At 34.7% G+C, this 21,802-nt stretch overlaps 1 protein-coding gene and 1 pseudogene across 2 annotated transcripts; one reads left to right on the forward strand and one right to left on the reverse strand.

Moving 5' to 3' along the window:
- The first annotated feature begins 4,432 nt into the window (after positions 1 to 4,432).
- Positions 4,433 to 11,036, forward strand: LOC144555982 (B3 domain-containing protein Os07g0679700-like). Of its 2 annotated transcripts, XM_078304445.1 has the most exons (13): positions 4,445 to 4,977; positions 5,518 to 5,599; positions 5,741 to 5,842; positions 6,561 to 7,141; positions 7,462 to 7,558; positions 7,657 to 7,831; positions 8,015 to 8,091; positions 8,211 to 8,291; positions 8,382 to 8,597; positions 8,847 to 8,896; positions 9,436 to 9,549; positions 9,634 to 9,701; positions 9,928 to 11,036. In XM_078304445.1, the coding sequence occupies exons 1-13, from the start codon at positions 4,862 to 4,864 to the stop codon at positions 10,695 to 10,697; spliced, it is 2,529 nt and encodes an 842-aa protein (XP_078160571.1). In that variant the 5' UTR covers positions 4,445 to 4,861; the 3' UTR covers positions 10,698 to 11,036. The 2 variants fall into 2 exon arrangements, with proteins under 2 accessions (XP_078160570.1, XP_078160571.1); XM_078304444.1 differs by having other exon boundaries at positions 4,433 to 4,977; positions 8,211 to 8,597.
- Positions 11,037 to 20,587: 9,551 nt separating this feature from the next.
- On the reverse strand, positions 20,588 to 21,381 carry LOC144556088 (putative CCR4-associated factor 1 homolog 11 pseudogene; annotated as a pseudogene).
- Between the last annotated feature and the right edge of the window lie 421 nt (positions 21,382 to 21,802).

The following is a 21,802-nucleotide window of genomic DNA, read 5'->3' on the forward strand; positions in this document are numbered from 1 at the left end:
GATTTAAAGGGATTATATTCTCAAACCAACTCCTGTTTGCGATTTGGATTTAAATTAATTTCTATCGGAGATGCTCATATGGAGGATTTCGTATTAGAATGAGAAAAATCAGATTTCGTGTATCTGTATACATGCAACATAGTTTATAATGTAAATATTAGTACATAAATGCATAGGTGTGAATACTTTTCATATTATGTATTAATATAATCAAGCATCAAACAGAGTAATTTGTAAAAACATATTAAATTAAGATATTTTTTAACGTAATAATTTATACTTCAGTTATAAGTATAAATATTTACATTAAGAGATATGAATACTTACAATACTTGATATTAATACTTTCAAACATCATCGAGTGCCACAAAGAAAAAAATAAAAAGATAGAGAATATGTTAGATAAAAACACTTGATACACGAACTATTCACGCTTGCATGACGAGGTATGAATACTTGCAATACTTGATATTAATATTTTAGACATCATCCAGTGTCATATGAAATTATTTTTATAAAATTTGTTAGATACAAACACTTGATACATGACATATTCACACTTGTATTATGATGTATAAATACTTGTAACACTTTATGTTAATACTTTCATATATCATCCAGTGCCATATGGGAAAAAATAATATAATTTGTTAGATACATATACTTGATATACGAACTATTTACACTTATATTACGAGGTATGAATACTTGCATACTTGATTTTAGTACTTTCAAACATCATCTGATGCCACAAGAAAAAGAAAAAACTATTGATAAAATATTTTAGATAAAACGATTGATACATAAAATATTAACATTTGCATGACAATGTATGAATACTTGCAATACTTGAAATTAATACTTTTATACATCATCCAGTGCTATATGAAAATATAAATAAAAATTTCATAGATTCTGTTAGTTACTAACACTTGACATATGAACTATTTACACTTGCATAACGATGTATAAATACTTGCAATGCTTAATATTAATATTTCAGACATTATCCGGTGCCATATGGAAATTTTTTTGATAAAATATGTTAGGTACAAACACTTCATACATAAATTATTTACACTTCCATTACGAAGTATGAATATTTGCTTGACGAGATATGAATACTTACACGACAAGGTGTTCACGATGATATATGAATACTTGTATGACGAGGTATGAATACTTGCACGGCGGACAGCCCGAAAGTATGTCATCATGGATCTCATTAGAAAAAAAAAATTACGTAGAAGATGTTCATGGTTTTAGATTTGCAAATTTTCTCACAGATCGTAAGAAATATTGGCGAGATTGAACGAAAAAAAAATCCACCTCTAAAAACATGTAAAAGATGATTGTGATGTGTCCAGTTTTTTTTCGAAATACTTGATATTTTAGGTATGAATACTTGATATATTTGCATACGTTAGTTGTAAAATCTATCAAATATTAGGTGGTCTCCCAAGTAATTAATGATGTTTAGTTAATGAGTGGTCCCCACATGTAGTTATTGACTGAGTGATGAATAAGAGAAATTGATTAGTCGATCCATTTCAACTCTTATAAGTATGCCTATTCTAAATTGAATTAAAATAAATAATAAATGATCAACTACAAAATAAAAGAACTATATATCCTCATCAAATTAAAAAAAATAGCAACTCAATGCCTAAATAATTCTCTCTTTTGTTCTCCTTTTCTATTTTGTACCTTCATCTCTCTCGTTTCTCCCAAATACATAGATTCTAAATAAAAAACGATCAAACTTATTTAATATGGATGGAAGCTTTATTATTAAATATTTCTTCATAATTTATTTTTGAAGGGTCATAAAGAATTTAAATTTACCACTATCCATTTCAACTCTTATAAGTATGCCTATTCTAAATTGAATATAAATAATAAATGATTAATTACAAAATAAAAGAACTATGTATTATTGTATCCTCATCAAATTTAAAAAAATAGCAATTCAATGCCCAAATAATTCTCTCTTTTGTTCTCCTTTCCTATTTTGTACCTTCACCTCTCTCGTTTCTCCCAAATACATGGATTAATAATAATAATAATAATAATAATAATAATAATAATAATAATAATAATAATAATAATAATAATAATAATAATCAATCTGGCTTCTTAAAAGCCTCCATTTTTTTTATTAATGAAACCGTAATATAACAACTTGTCACCTTATCCCAAAAATAATAATAATAATAATAAACGATCGTTTAAATACGGACATGGATATTGAATTCATTCAAGACTGATACACATATAAGTTTGAAAAGATACAAAATATTTTCTCAAAAAGTCAATTCAGCTTATTGAAACCGTTCGATCAATAATAAATTAAATTGTTAAAACAGCCCAACACTTTATAGCATTTGGTTGTCACATGCGGTCCACAGCGGAGGATGCCAGTACAAGAAACATGATCTATGGGCTCTCATTTTTCCTAAATTCTTGTGTATTTATATATATATATATTTTATATAATTTAGAATAAAATATTATAATATTGGAAAATAATTTTATTTTTTTGAGAATTTTTTTACATAATTGACTCTATATGTATTTGATCTTTATAGTTTGAAACTGAGGATTAAGAAATTAAGTGGTTTAAGGAATCATCTTTTTGCTTCAGTAGAATCGTCATTCAATATATTTTTTTTGTTTGGTAATTTTAAAGTGTGAATATAATAGTCATTTTGCTTACAAAATATTAGTCTATTATTCATATTGAGTAAATTCAGAAATAAGGACTTGGATTTGAATGGGTGTAATCTTTGACTTTTTTGCTGGATAAGTATTTAGTAGTAGAAATTTTGATAGGTATATATTCACTAATTTCTTAAATTTTTTACTGATTGGCTTCATTTTCTTGTTGTTCTAACAAGGTAGTGCGGGTGAATGGCATGTAAAATAAGGCCCATTACGGCCCAGGCGTCGTATTCGATCAAAAGCGCATGTAAAAGCCGAAAGGGCGTTTCCACTACAGGCCCAAAATGGAGTTTATCAGATACAGATCTAACATTTACGATTTAAATTGAGTGATATGTTCTTTTACAAAGGGAGTTGATCTTGACCTCTGATTTAAAATAAGGCGATCGAGATCTGTTGGGTCCGGATCCCAATCTTTGGGTTTTGAATCGAGACCGTTCAATTCGAATCCGTTGTTCTAGATTGCTTTGCGATTTATATTTGTCTCTCGAGATGTGTACGCTCCATTTCAGATATGTTATTATGAATACAAATTGGACGGTCCAGATTTAAAATCCAAAGATTGAGTTACGATCTGAACTCGATCTGGTTGAGGTACTTTTCATAACATCGGGAAGGGACCAGAGGAACTATATCCCTTTTTTAGAGAACTTACAAATTTGAACCAGAAAGTATGTTAATTTCCAATCTGCCGGACAATAACCACTGTCCGGTTTGGTGGGTCCAGTAAATCAGTGATTACATCCTCGCATATGACGTGCTCTTGTCGTGAGGTTCAGATCATCAGTGCCTTTATACAAGTAAACGTTCGTGCGTCCTTACTCATGCAAAACATTCAACGATCAACATACTTAACCTCATAAGAAATTACGAAGAACCATGCTCCAAAGAATAGACTAGACACACGAGGGATTGTTTGAAGAAGGGTGCAAAAAATACAAACATTGACTGGGGCCTCATATGTTTAGCACCGAGGATTATTATTCTCCTCCTCATTTTTGGCTATGCTCGTCAATTGCCTTAATGATTACATACATCCCCACTACTTGCCCTCTTGCTAACGCTAACTATAATAATATATCATCTCTTCTTTTATGATTTTCATTCAATGAAAAAAAGTATAAAAGTATTTAGCTAATCGTCCGAGCTTTACTTTTTCGAAATGGCTCCTTCACCTAATAATTTACATAGTATTATTTCTCCGAGATATTTGTTTACAATGTTCCAATGGAATTGATTGATTGAATGACATTGACGTTTCATAATGAATAATGAACTAAAAGAAAGAAGAGGTACCCCTGAGGAACTCATCATGGTTCATGGGTAAACTTTTTACGCCCAGTAAATAAATTGTACTTTATTTGGTACTAAATGTAAAAAATCCAACAAGCAAAGAATTCGCTCTTACGGGTTACGGCTTGGTGCTTGCACACTTCGCACGTTCCACACTTCGGAATTCGGATGTCTTCAAGAGTACCCGTGCTACCCATTTTAAGGAAATTTTGCTCGGATCGATATAATATGGACCATAGATCTCAGATCAACGTCTTATATTTATTGGAACAGGATTAAGCCGTGCTACCTCGGAGGAGCCGAACACATGTGTCGCATCTCACCGGTGCGGTGTCCCCATCGCTCCCATGTGGGTCCCACGCTCGCTCTTACGCTGGCGTACCAACTACCACTCGACTCCTCAAGTGGACCCCAGCAGTTTTTGCTCCAGTGACCGACGACAGGCGACCTCAGTAGAAAGGAGGAGAGAAACGAGCTATTGCCTATTGACTATAACAAAGTGTCGTGCATGCATTTTAAATTTTGCGATTTTCACTCCCTTCTTCTTTCCTTTTCAATCTCTCTCACTCCATTTTTTTTGTCTCCTTTTTTTCTGAAGAAACCATCTTTATCTCCTCTCATGGAATAGGCTCTTCTTCTTCCATCATCAATCTGTCCCCAACTTCGTTTCATTTTTTCACCTCCTCCCCTCTCTCAACCTCCTTGTTGCTCTCGTTTGACCGTCTCGTCTCTGCCTAACTTGATCTGCAAATATAATATAGAGGTAACTTCTGATGCTTCGTTTCCAATCGTGGTTTCGAAGAGCGTAGGAGTGGAGTGTGGTTGTTTGGACGAGAAGCAGTTGACTATGGCGACCAAGCGGTGCATGAACGCCGGGTGCATGGCGGTGGCGCCGGGCGGCGAGTGGCGGAAGGGTTGGGCCCTCCGAGCGGGTGGGTTCGCCATTCTCTGTGACAAGTGCGGGTATGGCCTTTTGTGTGTCCACTTTTTTTTTTATATTTTTATTGTTATTTTATTTTGGTACAAGTTTTGACAAAAAAAGTTGTGCGTACAATGTTATTGATTGTTTTGGATTGATAATGATCATTTTTGAATAGAAGAAAGCACCTAGATGCATTAATTGGTTAATTTCGTTGTTACTAATATTTCTTTTTGCCATGCCTTTAAGTTTGGATTTTTGTTTTTGCATTTAATTGGTTAAATTGAGGACATGGCAGCAGCAGAAAAATCTCCCCTCTTTAAATGACCTAATCTTTCAGGTCTGGGGTCCCACATGGATTAATTTCTCATTTAATGCTTCATTGTTATTTCGTCCTTTTGCATCATTTGGAATTGACCTCAACCTATTCTGAAGATGAGTTTGGTACAATAGCCATACCATCTCTCAACAACCAACAGTAGAATTTATTGACATTACCAAATTCATAGTAGAGATGGTTATCATGATCTGTTTCATTATTCAATCAAGCATTTGATATGCCTAACTTTTTAAATGCGCATTAGATTGGCATATGACCAGCATGTGTTTTGTGATATATTCCACCAAAAAGAGTCAGGATGGAGGGAATGCTTTTACTGTGGAAAGGTTAGTGCAAACAACATATTTCACATATATATTATACCGGCAATGTTATGATTATACCCTTTTTTCTGACAAATTCTTAGACAGTGGTAGCCTTGGTAAACTATTAGTTCCACCTTACTTTTTTCCTGCTTTGTTTTGTAGCGTCTCCATTGTGGGTGTATTGCTTCAAGGAATTCATTCGACCTTCTTGACAGTGGAGGTGTTCAGTGCCTTAACTGCATCAAAGCTTCAGGAGTTCAATTTGTAAGATCCTTTCTCTCTCACTTTTTTGTAGTTTTTGTATCTTCCGTGGTCCTCCTCAAAATGATATTCACATATTATATTGTTTTTGCAAATAAACTTGTGAATTTTTGGATCACCTGCAGCTAAAGCTTGAGTCAACAAAAACTGACTTAATTGCCCTCGAGATGTTTTTCATATTAAATGACTGAACTGGCTCATAACAAGTCCATACAAGCTGCGTACTCAACCCTGAATCCCTCTGGCTTGATTTTAATTCAATTGAGCATAAAAAATAATGCTTATTAGAGGTGGCCAGGCTGGAGCATAACGTTAATGTAATGGAACCATCATACTATTGTTCGATCCAGACCTTACTTTAATAATGCGAGGTGGGTTTTCTGATCCGAACCATCACATCGATTTTATCAGATGGCTCAATTGTGTGATTGCAATAATGGCAGCAGATGTGAACTCAACATAACAGTTCTTTCCCATCAGCTCATTTTCATGTTCAATGTATTAAAAGATGTTTAGTCTAGATTGTAAGTATCATGTTATCATTTGTGTCATTTGATAGCAAGCTAAAATGTGGGTGAAGTTTCTTTTTAAAAAAATAAAAGGAACAACACATTTGTGACTATATTTTATCAAATAGTTCAGCTCAAATTTGTTGCTATGGTCCCATTATAGAATTCTTGCATCTGATTTGATTTTAGATATCACATAATTTATTCTGCAGATATCCACCCAACCGATGCCTAAACTCCTAGCATCGCCACAAATGCGTCAGAGGCCATTTCCTCTTTCTTCCAGGGGACTTAGTGAGGAAGTGCTACAAGGCCGAGCCATAGACATGACATGGATTTCTTCTGACACATACGACCCCAGTCAGGTCAAGTGGGAGGAAAAGCCCATTTTATCTCTAAATCGAAATCCATCCCTCGTGGGGACATCTTCCCAGAATGCCCTTGATCTGAAAGATATCACCCCAGAAAATAATAGCAGTAATAACAACAACAATAGCAATAACAACTCTGAATCGTTGGCTGAGACTAGTCTGAGCATGGGTCTTGGTCTTGCTAATACTTCAGACACAGAAAAGACTATTATGCTTTCCTCACCTGAATTGACTGCTCAAAAGGTTCGTCATTTTGTACCCAAGCAATTAAAGGTCATGCCACATGATGCCGCAAAGGATCTGGGCTCACTACCACACATGCGAGTTGCAAGGCCCCCAGCTGATGGGCGAGGGAGGAACCAGTTACTCCCACGTTATTGGCCGAGAATTACTGATCAAGAACTACAACAAATTTCAGGAGAGTATCCTTTTATTTAGATTTTTATTGTTTGCTAAGGTCTGTTGCAATTGTAAGAGCTAAACTAAATGTATAGTGTCATATTCCAGTCCTGGATACCAGTAGCTTGGTTTTTTGTACTGGTCCTCCACTGGCATGTTCCAGTCTAAATCAGGTGGATCTTTTTTAGACACCGCCTTGGATCTTTTTATCATATATTCGTTGTTCATTTGCACCAATTATGTATGAGTGCCTAAAATTGAAGTTGGTACATGGATGTTCCTGTTATTATTATCTCAGCCTTTTCAAAGTCATTTTGTCACCTTAACCCATCTTATTTCAAAGCTCAAATTCAACAATAGTTCCATTGTTCGAGAAAGTTATGAGCGCAAGTGATGCAGGTCGGATCGGCCGTTTGGTTCTCCCAAAAGCCTGTGCTGAGGTAAAGAAAATTAACTGCCCCCCCCCCCCCCCACCCAATATGCCTTCTTCAAAAGATAAAAAAAATCATATATATGCTAATGTTTTATATATTTTCAGGCATATTTCCCCCCAATTTCACAACCTGAAGGCCGGCCACTGACAATTCAAGATACTAAAGGGAAGGAATGGCATTTCCAATTTCGGTTCTGGCCAAACAACAATAGTAGAATGTATGTATTAGAGGGGGTCACACCATGTATACAGTCTTTACAGCTACAAGCTGGTGATACAGGTTTGTCTTTATATTGGGGAATTAATCCAATTGGCTAAGTAATCTGAATTTGCCAGATCCTTGCTATGTTTTACACTTATTCTTGGGAGTAGACATTGTATAGCCTTAATACTAGGTTTTCACTATTTGCTCATTATTATATTTTTTGTTAATTGCTTTTTGTTGTATATTTTGTTTATTCAGTGACATTCAGCCGTATAGAACCAGGGGGAAAGCTTCTCATGGGATTCAGAAAAGCAACCAACACGGCAACTCTGGCGGTAATCTCCTCCCAAAGTTTAAAAATCTTGAAGCCTATTTGTCTAAGTTTTGGTGTTATTTCCTCTCTTCAAAAGTACTTTCCTTCATGCATCACCCTTTTCTCATTTTCCTAAAGCAGGATTCTCAGATCTCTGCTATTGCAAATGGCACCTTCATGGCTGACCCGTTATTTGCCCCTCAAGTTGACAATTTACAAATAGTAAGTGGATACTCTGGTTTTCTCCACTCAATAAAGGGACGACCCGACCATGCCAATTCATCTGACAGTGATGTCGGTTGGATTAATAAGGCAGGGAGGCCGTTGCCGAATGAAGGCTCTTTGCTACAGCCATTGCAAAAGAGAAGTCGCAACATTGGGTTGAAGAGCCGAAGGCTATCGATGGATAGTGAGGATGCGTTGGAGTTAAAGCTCACCTGGGAGGAGGCTCAAGATTTGTTGAGGCCGCCACTAACTGTCAAACCGAATGTGGTTCGCATTGAGGATTACGAATTTGAAGAGTATGACGTAAGTGGTATTTTTTTTTTTTTGGAAAAATAATGTTTTTTAGATTTGACACAATTTACCTTGACCTGTTATGTAAATGTTCCCCGTTATCTTTTTGCCAATACATGTTTGCTCCTCTCGTTTTGAGAAATAAAAAGTTTGATCTTTTTTTCGCGATTCTGAATGATTTGATAGGTCATATAGTTTTGTTGAATGAATTGTCAGAGCAGCTAATTTTGCACCTCTTTTTGCTGATGCTGTGTTATACAGGAGCCTCCTATTTTTGGGAAGAGAACCATCTTCACTGTACGTGCTTCAGGGTAGGAATTTGAAATTGTTTCATGCTTTTCTTTTACTTGCATTTTTGATAGTCCAAGTTTTATAATTGGCTGTACTTAAATTGGCTGGCTTATATCTTTAAATATATTTACTTTTGTCTTCTTTGGAGAAAGCACAAGTTTTAATATTTTTTAGCTCACGGGTTATACTTAAATTGGGTAGCTTATATCTTTAAATCTATTTTTAACTTTTTCTTCTTTGGAGAAAGCATACTTTCATTTGTCTCCATTCAATATTGAAGCACTAAGGTTGGCCTTGATATATTACACTTTGAGCAGCAGTGTTTACAAAACTATAGAAACCCTGTTTTAAGTTACCAATTAAACTCAGATTTTGTATCATAGTTAATTTAAGTTCAGCACACATTTGAATTTTTTTCTCTGATATTTGAAATTTGACAATGGCAACCTGAAGTAAATTTGATATTTTGTATTGTCAAATTTGCATTTTCAATTTGAAGTTCTATTGCGAAACTTAAAACTTGCAATGAGAATCAACTGCATTAATTTGTGGAGTTCAGGGATCAAGATCAATGGATCCAATGCGATGAATGCTTCAGATGGCGACGACTGACCATAAATGTTATTGTTGCATCAAAGTGGACTTGCTCCGACAACACATGCGACCCCAAATAGTACGTCACTTGCAAAATTTGTTAAAATTTTGACTAAATATAATTCATAACAAATGTTCTCTAATCAGTAATGTACCTTTGCAGTTCTTCTTGCTCTGCACCAGATGAGTTGAGCCCACAAGAGGCACAAAACCTTTTACAGCAATATGAAGGTAAAGCGCTTCTCATTGCAGTTCTGTATTTCAACTTGCTTTTTTTGTTATTGGAAGTAGATTGAACATTTTGAGCTAATTTTAGTAAGAAAATAGAACTACAGAACCAATGTAAAATGTGTCCCCATGGATTCCACAACACAGTAAGTCTATAGCATTACTGAACCATAATGCTAATATGATTTTGCAAAACCTACTCTTCTCCACCTTTTACTATATGGTGTAGAAATCAAGAGGCAAAGAAATGGAGGGTACAGTTTCAAGCGAAATTTCTCAGAACTGGATGCTCCTGGGTTAGATGCATTAGCTACTGCTGCAACCTTAGGGGATTCAGCTAATGTGAACCAAGCAACGCCATCAGTCGCACCAACCACGAAGCACCCACGCCACAGACCGGGCTGCTCGTGCATAGTTTGCATCCAGCCCCCTAGTGGGAAAGGCCCAAAACACAGCCCATCTTGCACGTGCAATGTGTGCATGACTGTGAGGCGCCGTTTCAAAACTTTAATGATGCGAAAGAAACAGAAGCAGTCAGAAAGGGAGGAGGCTGAGTTTAACAACAGCAAAAAACTTTCCTGGGCCGCAAGTAAAGACGAAGCTGAGGTAAGCAACTTCTCCAGAGGTACGCCTTTACCTGTTTTGGATGTGCATCGAGAGAGTGAATCAGGTAGCCTGGGTTTGGACACTAATCGGACAGGTATAGATTTGAATTTCCACCCGGACCCGCAGTCACGGCCAAGCATGCTGAGTCTCCTGGAGGTGGCGAATCGACCTTTAGAGAGTTATTTGAAACAAAATGGTCTTGCCAGTCTGGCAGGTGAGCTGGGGGGTAATTCAAGTGCCATCACAGTGCCAATGGCACCAGTGGAGAGTGAGGAGAGAACATCTAATGATGGTGTACGCATGGCTTCAGTGAACCGGGAACGGGAGAGCGGTTTGGAGGAAAGTGGTGAGATTAATGCTAGTCAGAAGAAGGTTGCCGGTGATGCCGTCTAAATCCATTACGTTTGAGAGTTGATTTGGACCGTCCAATCTGGAATGGACTGCCCAGATTTACCTAGGACTAATGAAATCTGTATGATTAAAGATTTCACCATTCCCGTATGGAGTCGTGTGTGAATGTGTGTTTTATTGTTATTTAGAGAATGTTACGGTTGTTTATTTGAGGTTTCGTGTTCTTTGGGTAAATTCATTATAGCAAAAGAAAGTGCATATGAAATATGTGATCTCTAGCTATTAGGATTAGAAGCTGGGAAGTTATGTGCATTAATTATTGACTATAAGTCCTTGTGTACATTATGCTTGCATTATATGGATGGTTTGCTGAAGATGCTAGATCCTATTCTCCACAGGATGTTGAGAATATTATGAAAATCACAATAATGAGGAAAAAAAAACATGGTGTATAAATTTATTTTAAAGGCAAGTAGCTGTTTGGTTTAAAACTTGAGTTGGTAGATACGTTTGAAATTTTCCAAATGCACATTCTCATTGGTAGTATGTTTTGCTTGGTTTTATGACTTGTTCAGAGCTTGAACAGAAATTGATCCAATTACGAATTACTAAAGCTTTCTTTTGTCGGTGATCATTGCATAGAAATTGATCCAATTACGAATTACAAATTCCTGATTTCAGTGTCATCATAGAAAAGCCATAACGAATTATAGTAAACCCACATTATGATGAAAGATTTCAAGCCTCTTTTCTCGCTTAAACAATTACAGACCACGAATTATCTATCGGATGAATTAGCGCATTAAATCGGGAATCTAAGATATCCATTCAAATAAGCACACAAAAAAAAAGGGAGATGATATAAGTATCCGCACTCTCGTACCCCCATTGTACCCCCAATTTTATTTGTTCAATCTCGTCAACATTTCTCATGATCTATAAGGAATTTTGCGAATCTAAAACCACGAACGTCTTCTACGCAATTTTATCTTTCAAATGAGATCCATGATGACATACTTTCGAGCTCGTCATCACACAAGTATTTATACCTCGTCATTTAAGTATTTATACATAATATTTTTCACATATGACACTGCTGACATTTAAAAGTATTAATATCAAGTATTACAAGTATTTATAGCTATGCACTGAAGTATTTATACCTATGTAGTCAACTATTTTTGTTAGAGAAAGGTTGACGCAGGGACGATTAGGGAAATGTGATGCGGAGATGCGGGGTCCACGATTGGGGATAAATACTTACAAGTATAGGTATAAATACTTGTACGATGCGGTATAAATATTTGCACAATGAGGTATAAATATTTGTATGACGATGAATCCGAAAGTACGTCATCATGGATCTCATTTGAAAGATAAAATTGCGTAGAATACATTCGTGGTTTTAGATTCGCAAAATTCCTCATAGAATGTGAAAAATGTGGAAGATATTGAAAAAAAGAAAAAAAAAACCCACCTCTAAAAATATGTATGATTCTTCTCCCCATGTAATTTGAGTGGTCCCTCTATATAGTTATATCAAGTTAGATATGCAAGTATTAATATCTTAATTTGCAAGTATTAATTTATTATCTTCCAAGTATTTATACTAGTATTTTGAATCAATTTAATTAAACTAGTTAGTTAAGTTAGTTTATGGGAAGTTAAAATCTGTTTAAGAGATGGGGGTACAATGGGGGTACTGGAGTGTGGGGATTGAAATAATTATTCAAAAAAAAAGGTGTAACATCTCAATTAGGAAAACTAATTAAAAGACCGCTCATAACAAGTGTAGAAGCACAAGTACTTTCACTTGGATAGAAACCCATAGTAAAAGAAAAAAAAAAGCGCCAGATCGAATGGAAAACGTGCTGTGGCCTGTGGAGTAGATTAAAGTGCCCTGCTTAGGCTTTCTACAATGTAGAAGTAGAACTTCAGAATTGTAACCGTTCTGGTATAATAAAATTCTGGGCTGTTTACAGCCTTTTTCTTCAAAAAAAAAATGGAGAACTTCAACAGCAATTAAGACTGTTAACGTAAAAAATGTGTTACCAACGAGACTTCCTGTATAATGCTACCTGTACCCGTATCACACGCGTATCGGATATGGATACACACCCGATACGGCTGGCGTATCGGCTGACGTGGCATATCTCTAAACTGCAGATACGATTGCGATACGGTGTTAAAACCATTTCGATACGGCTGGATACGTGTTGAAACTGTTCCGATACAGTTGGATACGTTTCCAGGATAGGTCATGACCCACGCTCATGAGCCGCCCAAGTCCAAACATAAGCCCTGATTAATTGGGTATCAAAATTACCTACCATTGAACCAATTAGGACTTGTGTTTTATTCTAACAAATGATCAATATAATTGATACTTCCGTTCAGCTTTTATTTTTTGGTTATAAATTTAATTTAAGCTGTGATTATCTAAAAAAATATATATATAATAATAATGAAATAATATATAATAGACGTATCGTATCCGGGATTTCTAAAAATTGTTGTATCCGTATCGTATCCGATACGATACCCGTATCCATATCCATGCAACATACTATATGCCCACGATAATAATAAAAAAGGTACATTCGTGTTAAAAACTAATTTCCAGTACCGAAAGGGCTAATGCAATGGCATTATAAAATAAGCCACAATAAATTATAATTAACACAAGGCGGAGTTTTTTTTTTTTTTTAAAACCAGTCGCAGTAGTAGTATAAAAAAAAAAAGAAAAAAGAAAAAAAAGAATCTCAAATGGGAAAGCAAATTCAGAGAGGGCTTATACCAGTGTAGAAGCACATATTAGCTTTCATTGTGGTAAAGACCGAAATATCGGGTGAAGATTTTGACTGTGTCCGTTCAAAGAGAAAAGAAATTACTTAAAGTTTGAGCTCATAAGGTTAAAGTAAGAAATTTAGAGCAATTCAATGAGTAGAGAAGTTCTAATTTGAATGTGCCCGTTCAGCTCATCAGAAAATAATTTTGAAATATTCTAAATAGAAAAGCTTTCTACTCTTCCAGGAATGCATCACCTAAAAGATTGAACATGAAAATTTGACAGCCACTGTCAAATAATTTAAAAAAAAAGAAAGATTGAACAGGAAGAAATAGAAAAATGACCTTGATTTAGCGAAAATAAAGATGAACATGATCTGCACTTTGTAAATTCAAATTCAGATCAAAACGTCAAGACCACAAATAAAGAAAGAGGTTTTTTCATCCCATTTAAACAAAAAAAAAAAAAACGGGGAGATTTCCATCCCTAAATATGAAATTAATTAGTACTTGTACATTATAGTTATTAACTATAAAAGGTAGCATATATGATAACATTGCTCTATTGATTTGATACTTTGATGCACCTATAAACTCACATAATCAACCACATGTAACAAATATGAACATATAAGAACAAAAAAGTGTATCAAAAATCAATCAACAATACCATATGGGCTCATGCTGTTACATCATAAAAATGCCTTAATTAATTATAATAAAAATCCACTTTGAAAAAAAAAAAATCCACTTTGGCTAAAAGATTTTTAGGCCCATTTTTTTTTTTTTTGGTAAAAGTGAAAATATTTCACCAGATTCATTGTGAAACAACAAAGTTCATTCAAAATTAGTGCAAAACACCGAATATAGACTCAACTAGTAAAACCTTAACCACTAGTAACTACCATTCACAAAACACAAAACATAAGAACATAAAAGAATATCCCTAAGATACAAAACTAACATAAGAGCAAAAAACATAGAAAATCCACTAAATATCACTAATATCACTAATAAGAGAACAAAAAAAAAAAAAAAAGAAGTTCAGAAGCTCATAACAATTAACAAGTGTAGCAGCACAATGAGCTTCATTGTGGTAGAGACCCATAGTATCTGACATAGAAGCATATCATTACGCACACATACACAATCACACAAGCAAATTAAGAGGCAGGAGGTCATGAGATGCGCGTAGAGCAGTCGGTTTGCTCGGATAAAGGAGAAAAAGAAGAGAAAAGAAGAGAAGAAGAGAAGAAGAGAGAAGCGAGAATGAAGCAAAACTAGCCCGGTAAGCTAGTTATCTTCAAACCACTTGTTATAGTCGATGGTGCTAATTGTCTCCAATTGGCACCACCAACTGCTTCAATGTCAGATACTGGAAATCAAGCCACTCAAGCCCTTTCTCTTATCTAATCACAGCCCCAAAGAAAATATTTAAATTATTCATAACATCACAAAATATAAGAAACAATCAGACAAAAATATGTGATAATCCTCATTTGCGATTTGCGAGAACATCATGTTTGATATTATGAGATGGTGCAGGGAAGTATTTATTAATTATTATTGCTCTTAAAATAGCACAGCAACAAATACATTATACATACGTGTAAAATACTTATTTTGATTCTTAAATAACAAGAGGGCTTAATGGTTTCATGAAAAAGGCCGCAATGTATTGTAATAAAATTGGGCTGAAATAATTTTTAAAACCTTATCACAGCCCAAGTGCTTTCACACTAAACATCTTAAGTTTTTTTTTTTTTTTATTTGCTTTCCATTTTAAGATGTTTAGTGTGAATTAAAAGACTCTTAAGTTAAAAAAAAAACCTTATCACAGCCCAAGTGCAAATTAAAAGAGGCTCACAATACCGCAAATTAATTAGCTTAAAAAGGCCACTCAAGACTCTTTAATTTTTTTTTTTTTTTAATCCCAGCCCCAATTTCTCAGTTTTAAGACAAAAAGTTTATATTAAAAGGAAAACGAGAGAGATGAGGGAGACCATTTGACTAAATCTCTAATGCATATAAAAGAAAAGCTTAGTACTCAACAAATATTTCCAATATTGACTGTAATGCTATAAAACTATAATAAAAGATATCGAATAATGTGACAAAAATATTCTCAACATATCGCGTAACTTAAATGAGGTACAATAATAAAAGAATGCAGCTAAAGGGTTCAGAGAAGAGGAGAATTACAAAACAAGACCATCAGTGTTATCTAATTTTCTAGGCCACTTCCCACTCGGGCATGTCAAGGCAAGGCATTAAATTTCATCATAGCTCAATCGCACATTTTAAAAATTAGTTTGAGTTCATAAGGGAACAGTAAGAAATTTAGAGCAATTTAAAGAGCAGAGATGAGCTAATTGGAAAGGGCCTTTTCAGCTCATCAGAAAATATTTTTTGAAATATTCTAAATAGAAAAGAATGCCACACTTCCAGGAATGCACTGAACAGAAATTGAAAAATGAGCACTATTTTGCGAAAATAAAGATGAAAATGATCTGCACTTTGTAAACTCGGATTCAAGACCGAAAATAATTAAAGATATAAAGAAAAAAAATTCATCCCTTTTAAAAAAAATAAATAGAGGGGGGGAGGGGGTTTATCCCTAAATCTGAAAATTTAATTAGCCTAACAACATTTCTCTATTGGTTTACTGCACCTACTACTGAATTTTCAGCAATTGACAATCATCTAAATTTCAGGAAGAAAACTTATGACAATCACACTGATACTGTGATACCACCTAATAAACTAACAGCATCAACCGATGCATGTATATAAAGTAACAAAATACGAACATATAAGAACAATGAATGTTTCAAAAATGAATTTCCAGTAAAATATGGGCTCATGCAGTTGCATTATAAAAAAACCTTAATTAATTATAATCAAAATCCACTCTCGGCTGAACGAATTTCAGGCCCTTTTTCTCGTTCAAATAAAAAAGAAATATAAACTATAACATTTCAAATAAAAAAAGAAATTCAGAGGGCTCATAAGTTGTAAAAATTTACAATTGTAGAAGAGCGATGAACATCATTGTGGTAGACACCCGCAGTATCTGACATAGAAGCAGATTATACGCACGCTCACACACACACACACACACACACACACAAAATCACACAAACAAATTGAGAGGCCAAGGTGAGATGCGCCATGGCAGCCGGTTTGCTCGGAGAAAGGAGAGAAAGAAGAGAAAAGAGAAGAAGAGAGAAGCGAGAATGAAGCAAAACTAGCCTGATAAGCTAGTTATCTTCAAATCACTTGATATAGTCGATGGTGCTAATTGTCTCCAATTGGCACCACCAACTGCTTCAATGTCAGATACTGGAATCAAGCCACTCAGTCTCAAGCCCCCCCCCCCCCCCCCCTCCCCTTTTTTTTTTCTAATCACAGCCCCAATTTCTCAAGTCTTAAAATAAAATTAAAAGAAAAATAATTTAAATTATTCATAACCTCACAAAATATTAAAAACAATCAGACAAAACTATGAGATAATCCTCCCTTTGTGATTTGCGAGAACAACACATTCGACATTATGAGATGGTGCAGGGAAGTATTTATTATTACTAAAACCTTTATAACAAATAGCAGAGAACCTTAGTACTTTCCAAATATTTATCAAGTATTGAACGACCGAATCAACAAAACATATGCTATGTTATAAATGCAAATATGGGAAGAGTGAAAAAGAAAATACTAGAAGAGGGGAAGGTAATTTGAGGGCTCAGATAAGCAGAATCATAAAACAAGTCCATTAGCTAGTGTGGCATCTGCTTTCATTTCATATGCCACTCGAGCAAGTATAGGCTTCCTAATTTAGTCATAGCCCCAGAACACAATTGAAATATTAGTTAAGGTTCAATGGAAATCCTCTTTTCTATGTAAAAGGGAGCTCATACGAGAGTTGAATGTATAAAGGAACAACACAACGGCGGAAATCCTGCCTCTGCATGTTGCCACTCTGAAATAATGGCTCCCAAAGCGCTTTACTGTTAGTTGTTTCTTTAAAGCAAAAGCAAACGAGAATAAAACGAAAGATCGGTACAGCAGTTGATCTACTCAGTAGCTTAAAATCAAAGAGTTGAAGTATGGAGCGAATCAAGGAGTAGAGAAGTGTAGAGCGTATAAAAAAGCAGAGAAGTTTAGTTTCGAAGGTATTCGTTCAATTTATCAAAGCAGATAAGTATTTGGAAAGAATTCAAATCGAAAAGCTTCAGATGGTTTCATGAGCTAATTATCTGATAAATGCAATAGAGTTAAAAAAAAATGAATAAGAAATAGAATATATAAGTTCAATTCTGCGAAAAGAAGAAGAAGAGAATAATCTGAGCTTTGCAGCTTCAGATCAAAAGTTAAACACCGCAAATGAAGAAAGAGAGATTTTCAGAAAGGAAAAGGAAACGGGAAATAGCTGATGCCTGGAAGCGGAAGCAGGGTCTCACTTTTAATAGGGCTATGAAACGACGAAACATACGGAAGAGCTATGAAAAGGACGAGAATACCCCTCCTTGGTAGGTATGATGGAAATACCCTCCTTACTCCTTTGCTTTACATGGGCCGGGTCCAATTCCTTGTAAGTTTTAATTGACAGATTAATGAGAATCGGTGCTGTTAGAGAATTGGTTGTAACAGTAAGCTGTTAGTAAATTAGTTAGAGCTAAACATTAGTTAGCAGGTTGTTAGGACTCTGATGAAAGAGCCTAACCATAGTTAGCATTGTATAGGAACTTCTCTGTATGAACAGCTTGTGGTACATGTAAACATTCTGAGATAAAGATTCAATGAAAATTCAAATTACAAAATCTCCCTTGTCTTTTAAACAATTTCCTATCTCGAGTAATGGATTCAAGCTTCAATTTAGCAAATTCACTAATATTTAAATAATATGCCACTTGAATTGAAACCATATGAAAGGCAAAAATTGAAAAAGACCGAAATGAAATTTTCTTTTTTAGTTTCTCAAGTAGCAACTACATCTATTTTATTGTCTAATAGCAAATCCATCAAAATCTGTCTTTTTCTAAATGAATTCATACCTCTAATGTTTCAATTGAGTAAAATCATTGAAACTTAAGTGCTCCACTAGCATCCTGATCCAAGACCAGGCAATATGGCCATCTGATTGATCTTTTAAAGTATCTAAAGCCTGATTGATCACCCTATAAAAAACCTTTCTATCTAAACTTTTTATTGCTTGAATAATAGCAGCGGCCTGTAATTCATTGAATCCCAATTTTATATGGTATGCCCTAAACAAAGAATCTACATCCTTAACCGTTAATATAGAATAGGAAAAAAAAATTTAATCAAGGCATTACCTTTACCAGAGCTTCTCAGATTATATCTACTAGTCATCCTAGCCTGAGCTTTATATAAAACTGGAACAGCCTCATCACCTTGAGATCTAATTCTAACACTCCTTCTAGGAGACTCCAATCTGATACCCCTTTTCCTAGATGGGGTTTCTGTAATAGCTTGAGGGGTAATAGGAGTAGCTTCAGTGGTATTGGGGATGGCTATGCCAGAGGTAGAGCCAACACAGGTTAAACTAGCTGGTTCATGAGCATGGTGAAAACCTTCAGTTTTGTGTTAGGGTCTCCTTGGGTGTGACTTTCATGCAATTCTCTATTAGGCTGTACAACCACAGTAAAAGATGTAACATGAGTATTTATACCTATGTAAAAAATACTTGAATAATCACCTCATATACATTTATCTTGATGAATATTTTTTGTCATATATTTTAGTGGGAACCATAGTATGACCTCTAATTTTAAAAGTGAACCTTCTGATTTTATAAGTGTTTAAATAATTAGTGGGGACCATAATACAACTTCTAAATAATTACCACCTTTCTTATTTAACGTGGACCTTCTAATTTTAGAAGTATTTAAATAATTAGTGGAGATCATAATACAATCTTTCTAAATTGTAGCTGTGGAGACAAAAGAGGGGGATATGAGTGTGGGGATGAATATAATTATTATTATTTTTTTTAGAAAAAAGAAGAAGAGAATAATCTGAACTTTGCAACTTTAAGATCAAAAGTTCAAAACCGCAATATGAAAGAATATGAAAGGATATACAACTTTTATTATTTGCTACGTGAAGAACTTATATTTAAAGCATATGAAAGGAAAAGATTGAAAAACACAAAAATAATTAGTGGGGACCATAGTACAATATTTAAATAATTACCACCTTCCTTATTTAAAGTGGACCTTCTAATTTTAGAAGTGTTTAAATAATTAGTGGAGATCATAATACAATCTTTCTAAATTGTAGCTGAGGACAAAAGAGGGAGATAGGAGTGTGGAGATGAATATAATTATTAATTAAAAAAAAAAAAAAAGCAGAGAATAATCTGAACATGCTACTTTAAGATAAAAAGTTCAAAACCGCAATATGAAAGGATATGCAACTTTTATTATTTGCTACGTGAAGAACATATATTTAAAGCATTTGAAAGAAAAAGATTGAAAACACAAAAATATTTGGTACAAAATCATACCACAAGTCAGCAAATTAATTAACACCACATATTTATTATTTATGAATTGTGATATGGTATTATATATTAGACCTTCATCATTAACAAGGCTTAAAATGACTTATCGAAACCAAATATTGATGAAAATTTAAATAGATATATTATTCTGATACTCAGTCTTCAGCACAAATTTGTTAAAATAGAAATATTATTTATGACCTTACAAAATAGTAGAAACAATCAGACAAAACTTAAGATAATCCTCATTTGTGATTTCAAAGAAAAATATATAGTACTATGATGTCGTGCAGGCAAGTATTTATTAATAATTTAGTACTTTTCCGATTTGAAGTCGAATTATAATTTTTCTTTTTTCCTCGTACTCACTTGCAACTACGCGTCACATTCTTATTTTTTTTTCTTTGTAAGGATCAACACAAATAGCGAAAATGCAAGAAAATACCATAATATATTACTAATCAAAAGAAAACTCTATGAAACTTTGCATTACACATAAAACATGGCATCCATATTTTTTCTGACACATACATGATCAGCCATACCCTAAAAGTCAAAAAGAAAAAAAAAGGAAATGAAAGAATAAAGAAAAAGAAAATAGTGTCTACTGTCTAGTCAATTTTAGCAATATCAACTGTCCTGGATTCCGAACAAGACACCAGCTTGCCGTGCCTCAATGCCACCACGGTAGAAGTTTGCTATTATCATTCTAAAGGTATGCCATGTGAGCAAACTGTCAGATCCTGCATGGTGGGAGAACCCGGCCTTGCGATGCACATTCAATGATCCAGCAACCCTCTCCAAACCCCCATATAGATTACATGTCTTACACAAATGTTTAATATCATAGATATTAAACCCAAAACACCCCCTGACAAGTTTGAGAAATTCTTCCATTGAGTTGGGTAGCTCTTTATCTATCAGAACCTTTATCAAGTAGGCAATATCGTACGCCATGTGAAAACCAATCCATATCTTTGGTAATTGATTGTTTAGCAAACCCGACGACCTCAACAAATAAGCAAATCTTCGTGGGTCAATGCCGTGATAATAGTTCTTCCAAAGGTTGAGACCTTGCGATTCTAAAAGCTGGATTGAACTTGGAGCATGCATGTCTTGTAATTTGTTGAACCCCCGAAAGTTAAATTCCCAGGTGACGTAAATCCCGTCTCCTCTATCAGAGGTGGAAAGCGTAAGACCCAACTGGATCAGCTTGAGGCAGTCGACGTTCTTCTTGATAAGAGCATAGCGTTGGTTAGGTGACATGTAGTGAGGGTTCATCGGCGCCTCATACACGACCCCTGGAAATTCGGTGTCCAGTGCAACATACGGATAGTATGCTGAAAGCTGTCGTATTATTGCAAATTCCTCTTCGAGGTTGTGGTTCCAAACAGATCGAACCTCCACCATCGACTGAAGCACCAGCACCATATTGAGATGTTAACTTTCTCCTATTACTTACCCTGAACTTCTCGTATAGCTTCTCTACTTCTTAATTCGATAAGATTAAATGAAAAGCTAGTGTGTGTGTGTGTATAGGTGGAGATCCAACTCAGTTATAAAATTGAAAAGATTGTTATAATTAGAAACTTTCTTTATGAAGGTCGATATAATTAGAAAGTTATTTTTACTTTGCTTTTAATTAGAATGACCTAACAAGTAGTTTGTCTATTTATTTTGTTATTTTTTTCGTTTAATTATAGTTGGGGAGGTGCTATTTTAAGAGCACAATTTACAATATTGAGAACTGTGACAATTTTTTTACACTTTATTATACCAACTCTACCCTTGTTAAAAGCTCCTTGAATATTTGCTAAGATTTGTTGATTGATTG

This window comes from Carex rostrata, chromosome 6 (genome assembly GCF_964058835.1).
Source record: "Carex rostrata chromosome 6, lpCarRost1.2, whole genome shotgun sequence".
Taxonomy (NCBI): Eukaryota; Viridiplantae; Streptophyta; class Magnoliopsida; order Poales; family Cyperaceae; genus Carex; species Carex rostrata.

What these genes read in the sequence shown, in the direction of transcription:
- LOC144555982 (XM_078304444.1), top strand. Translation starts at nt 4,862, where the DNA reads ATGGCGACCAAGCGGTGCATGAACGCCGGGTGCATGGCGGTGGCGCCG. An exon ending in ACGAATTTGAAGAGTATGAC is followed by an intron (nt 8,598 to 8,846) that starts GTAAGTGGTATT and finishes TGTGTTATACAG; the next exon opens with GAGCCTCCTATTTTTGGGAA. An exon ending in AACACATGCGACCCCAAATA is followed by an intron (nt 9,550 to 9,633) that starts GTACGTCACTTG and finishes GTACCTTTGCAG; the next exon opens with TTCTTCTTGCTCTGCACCAG.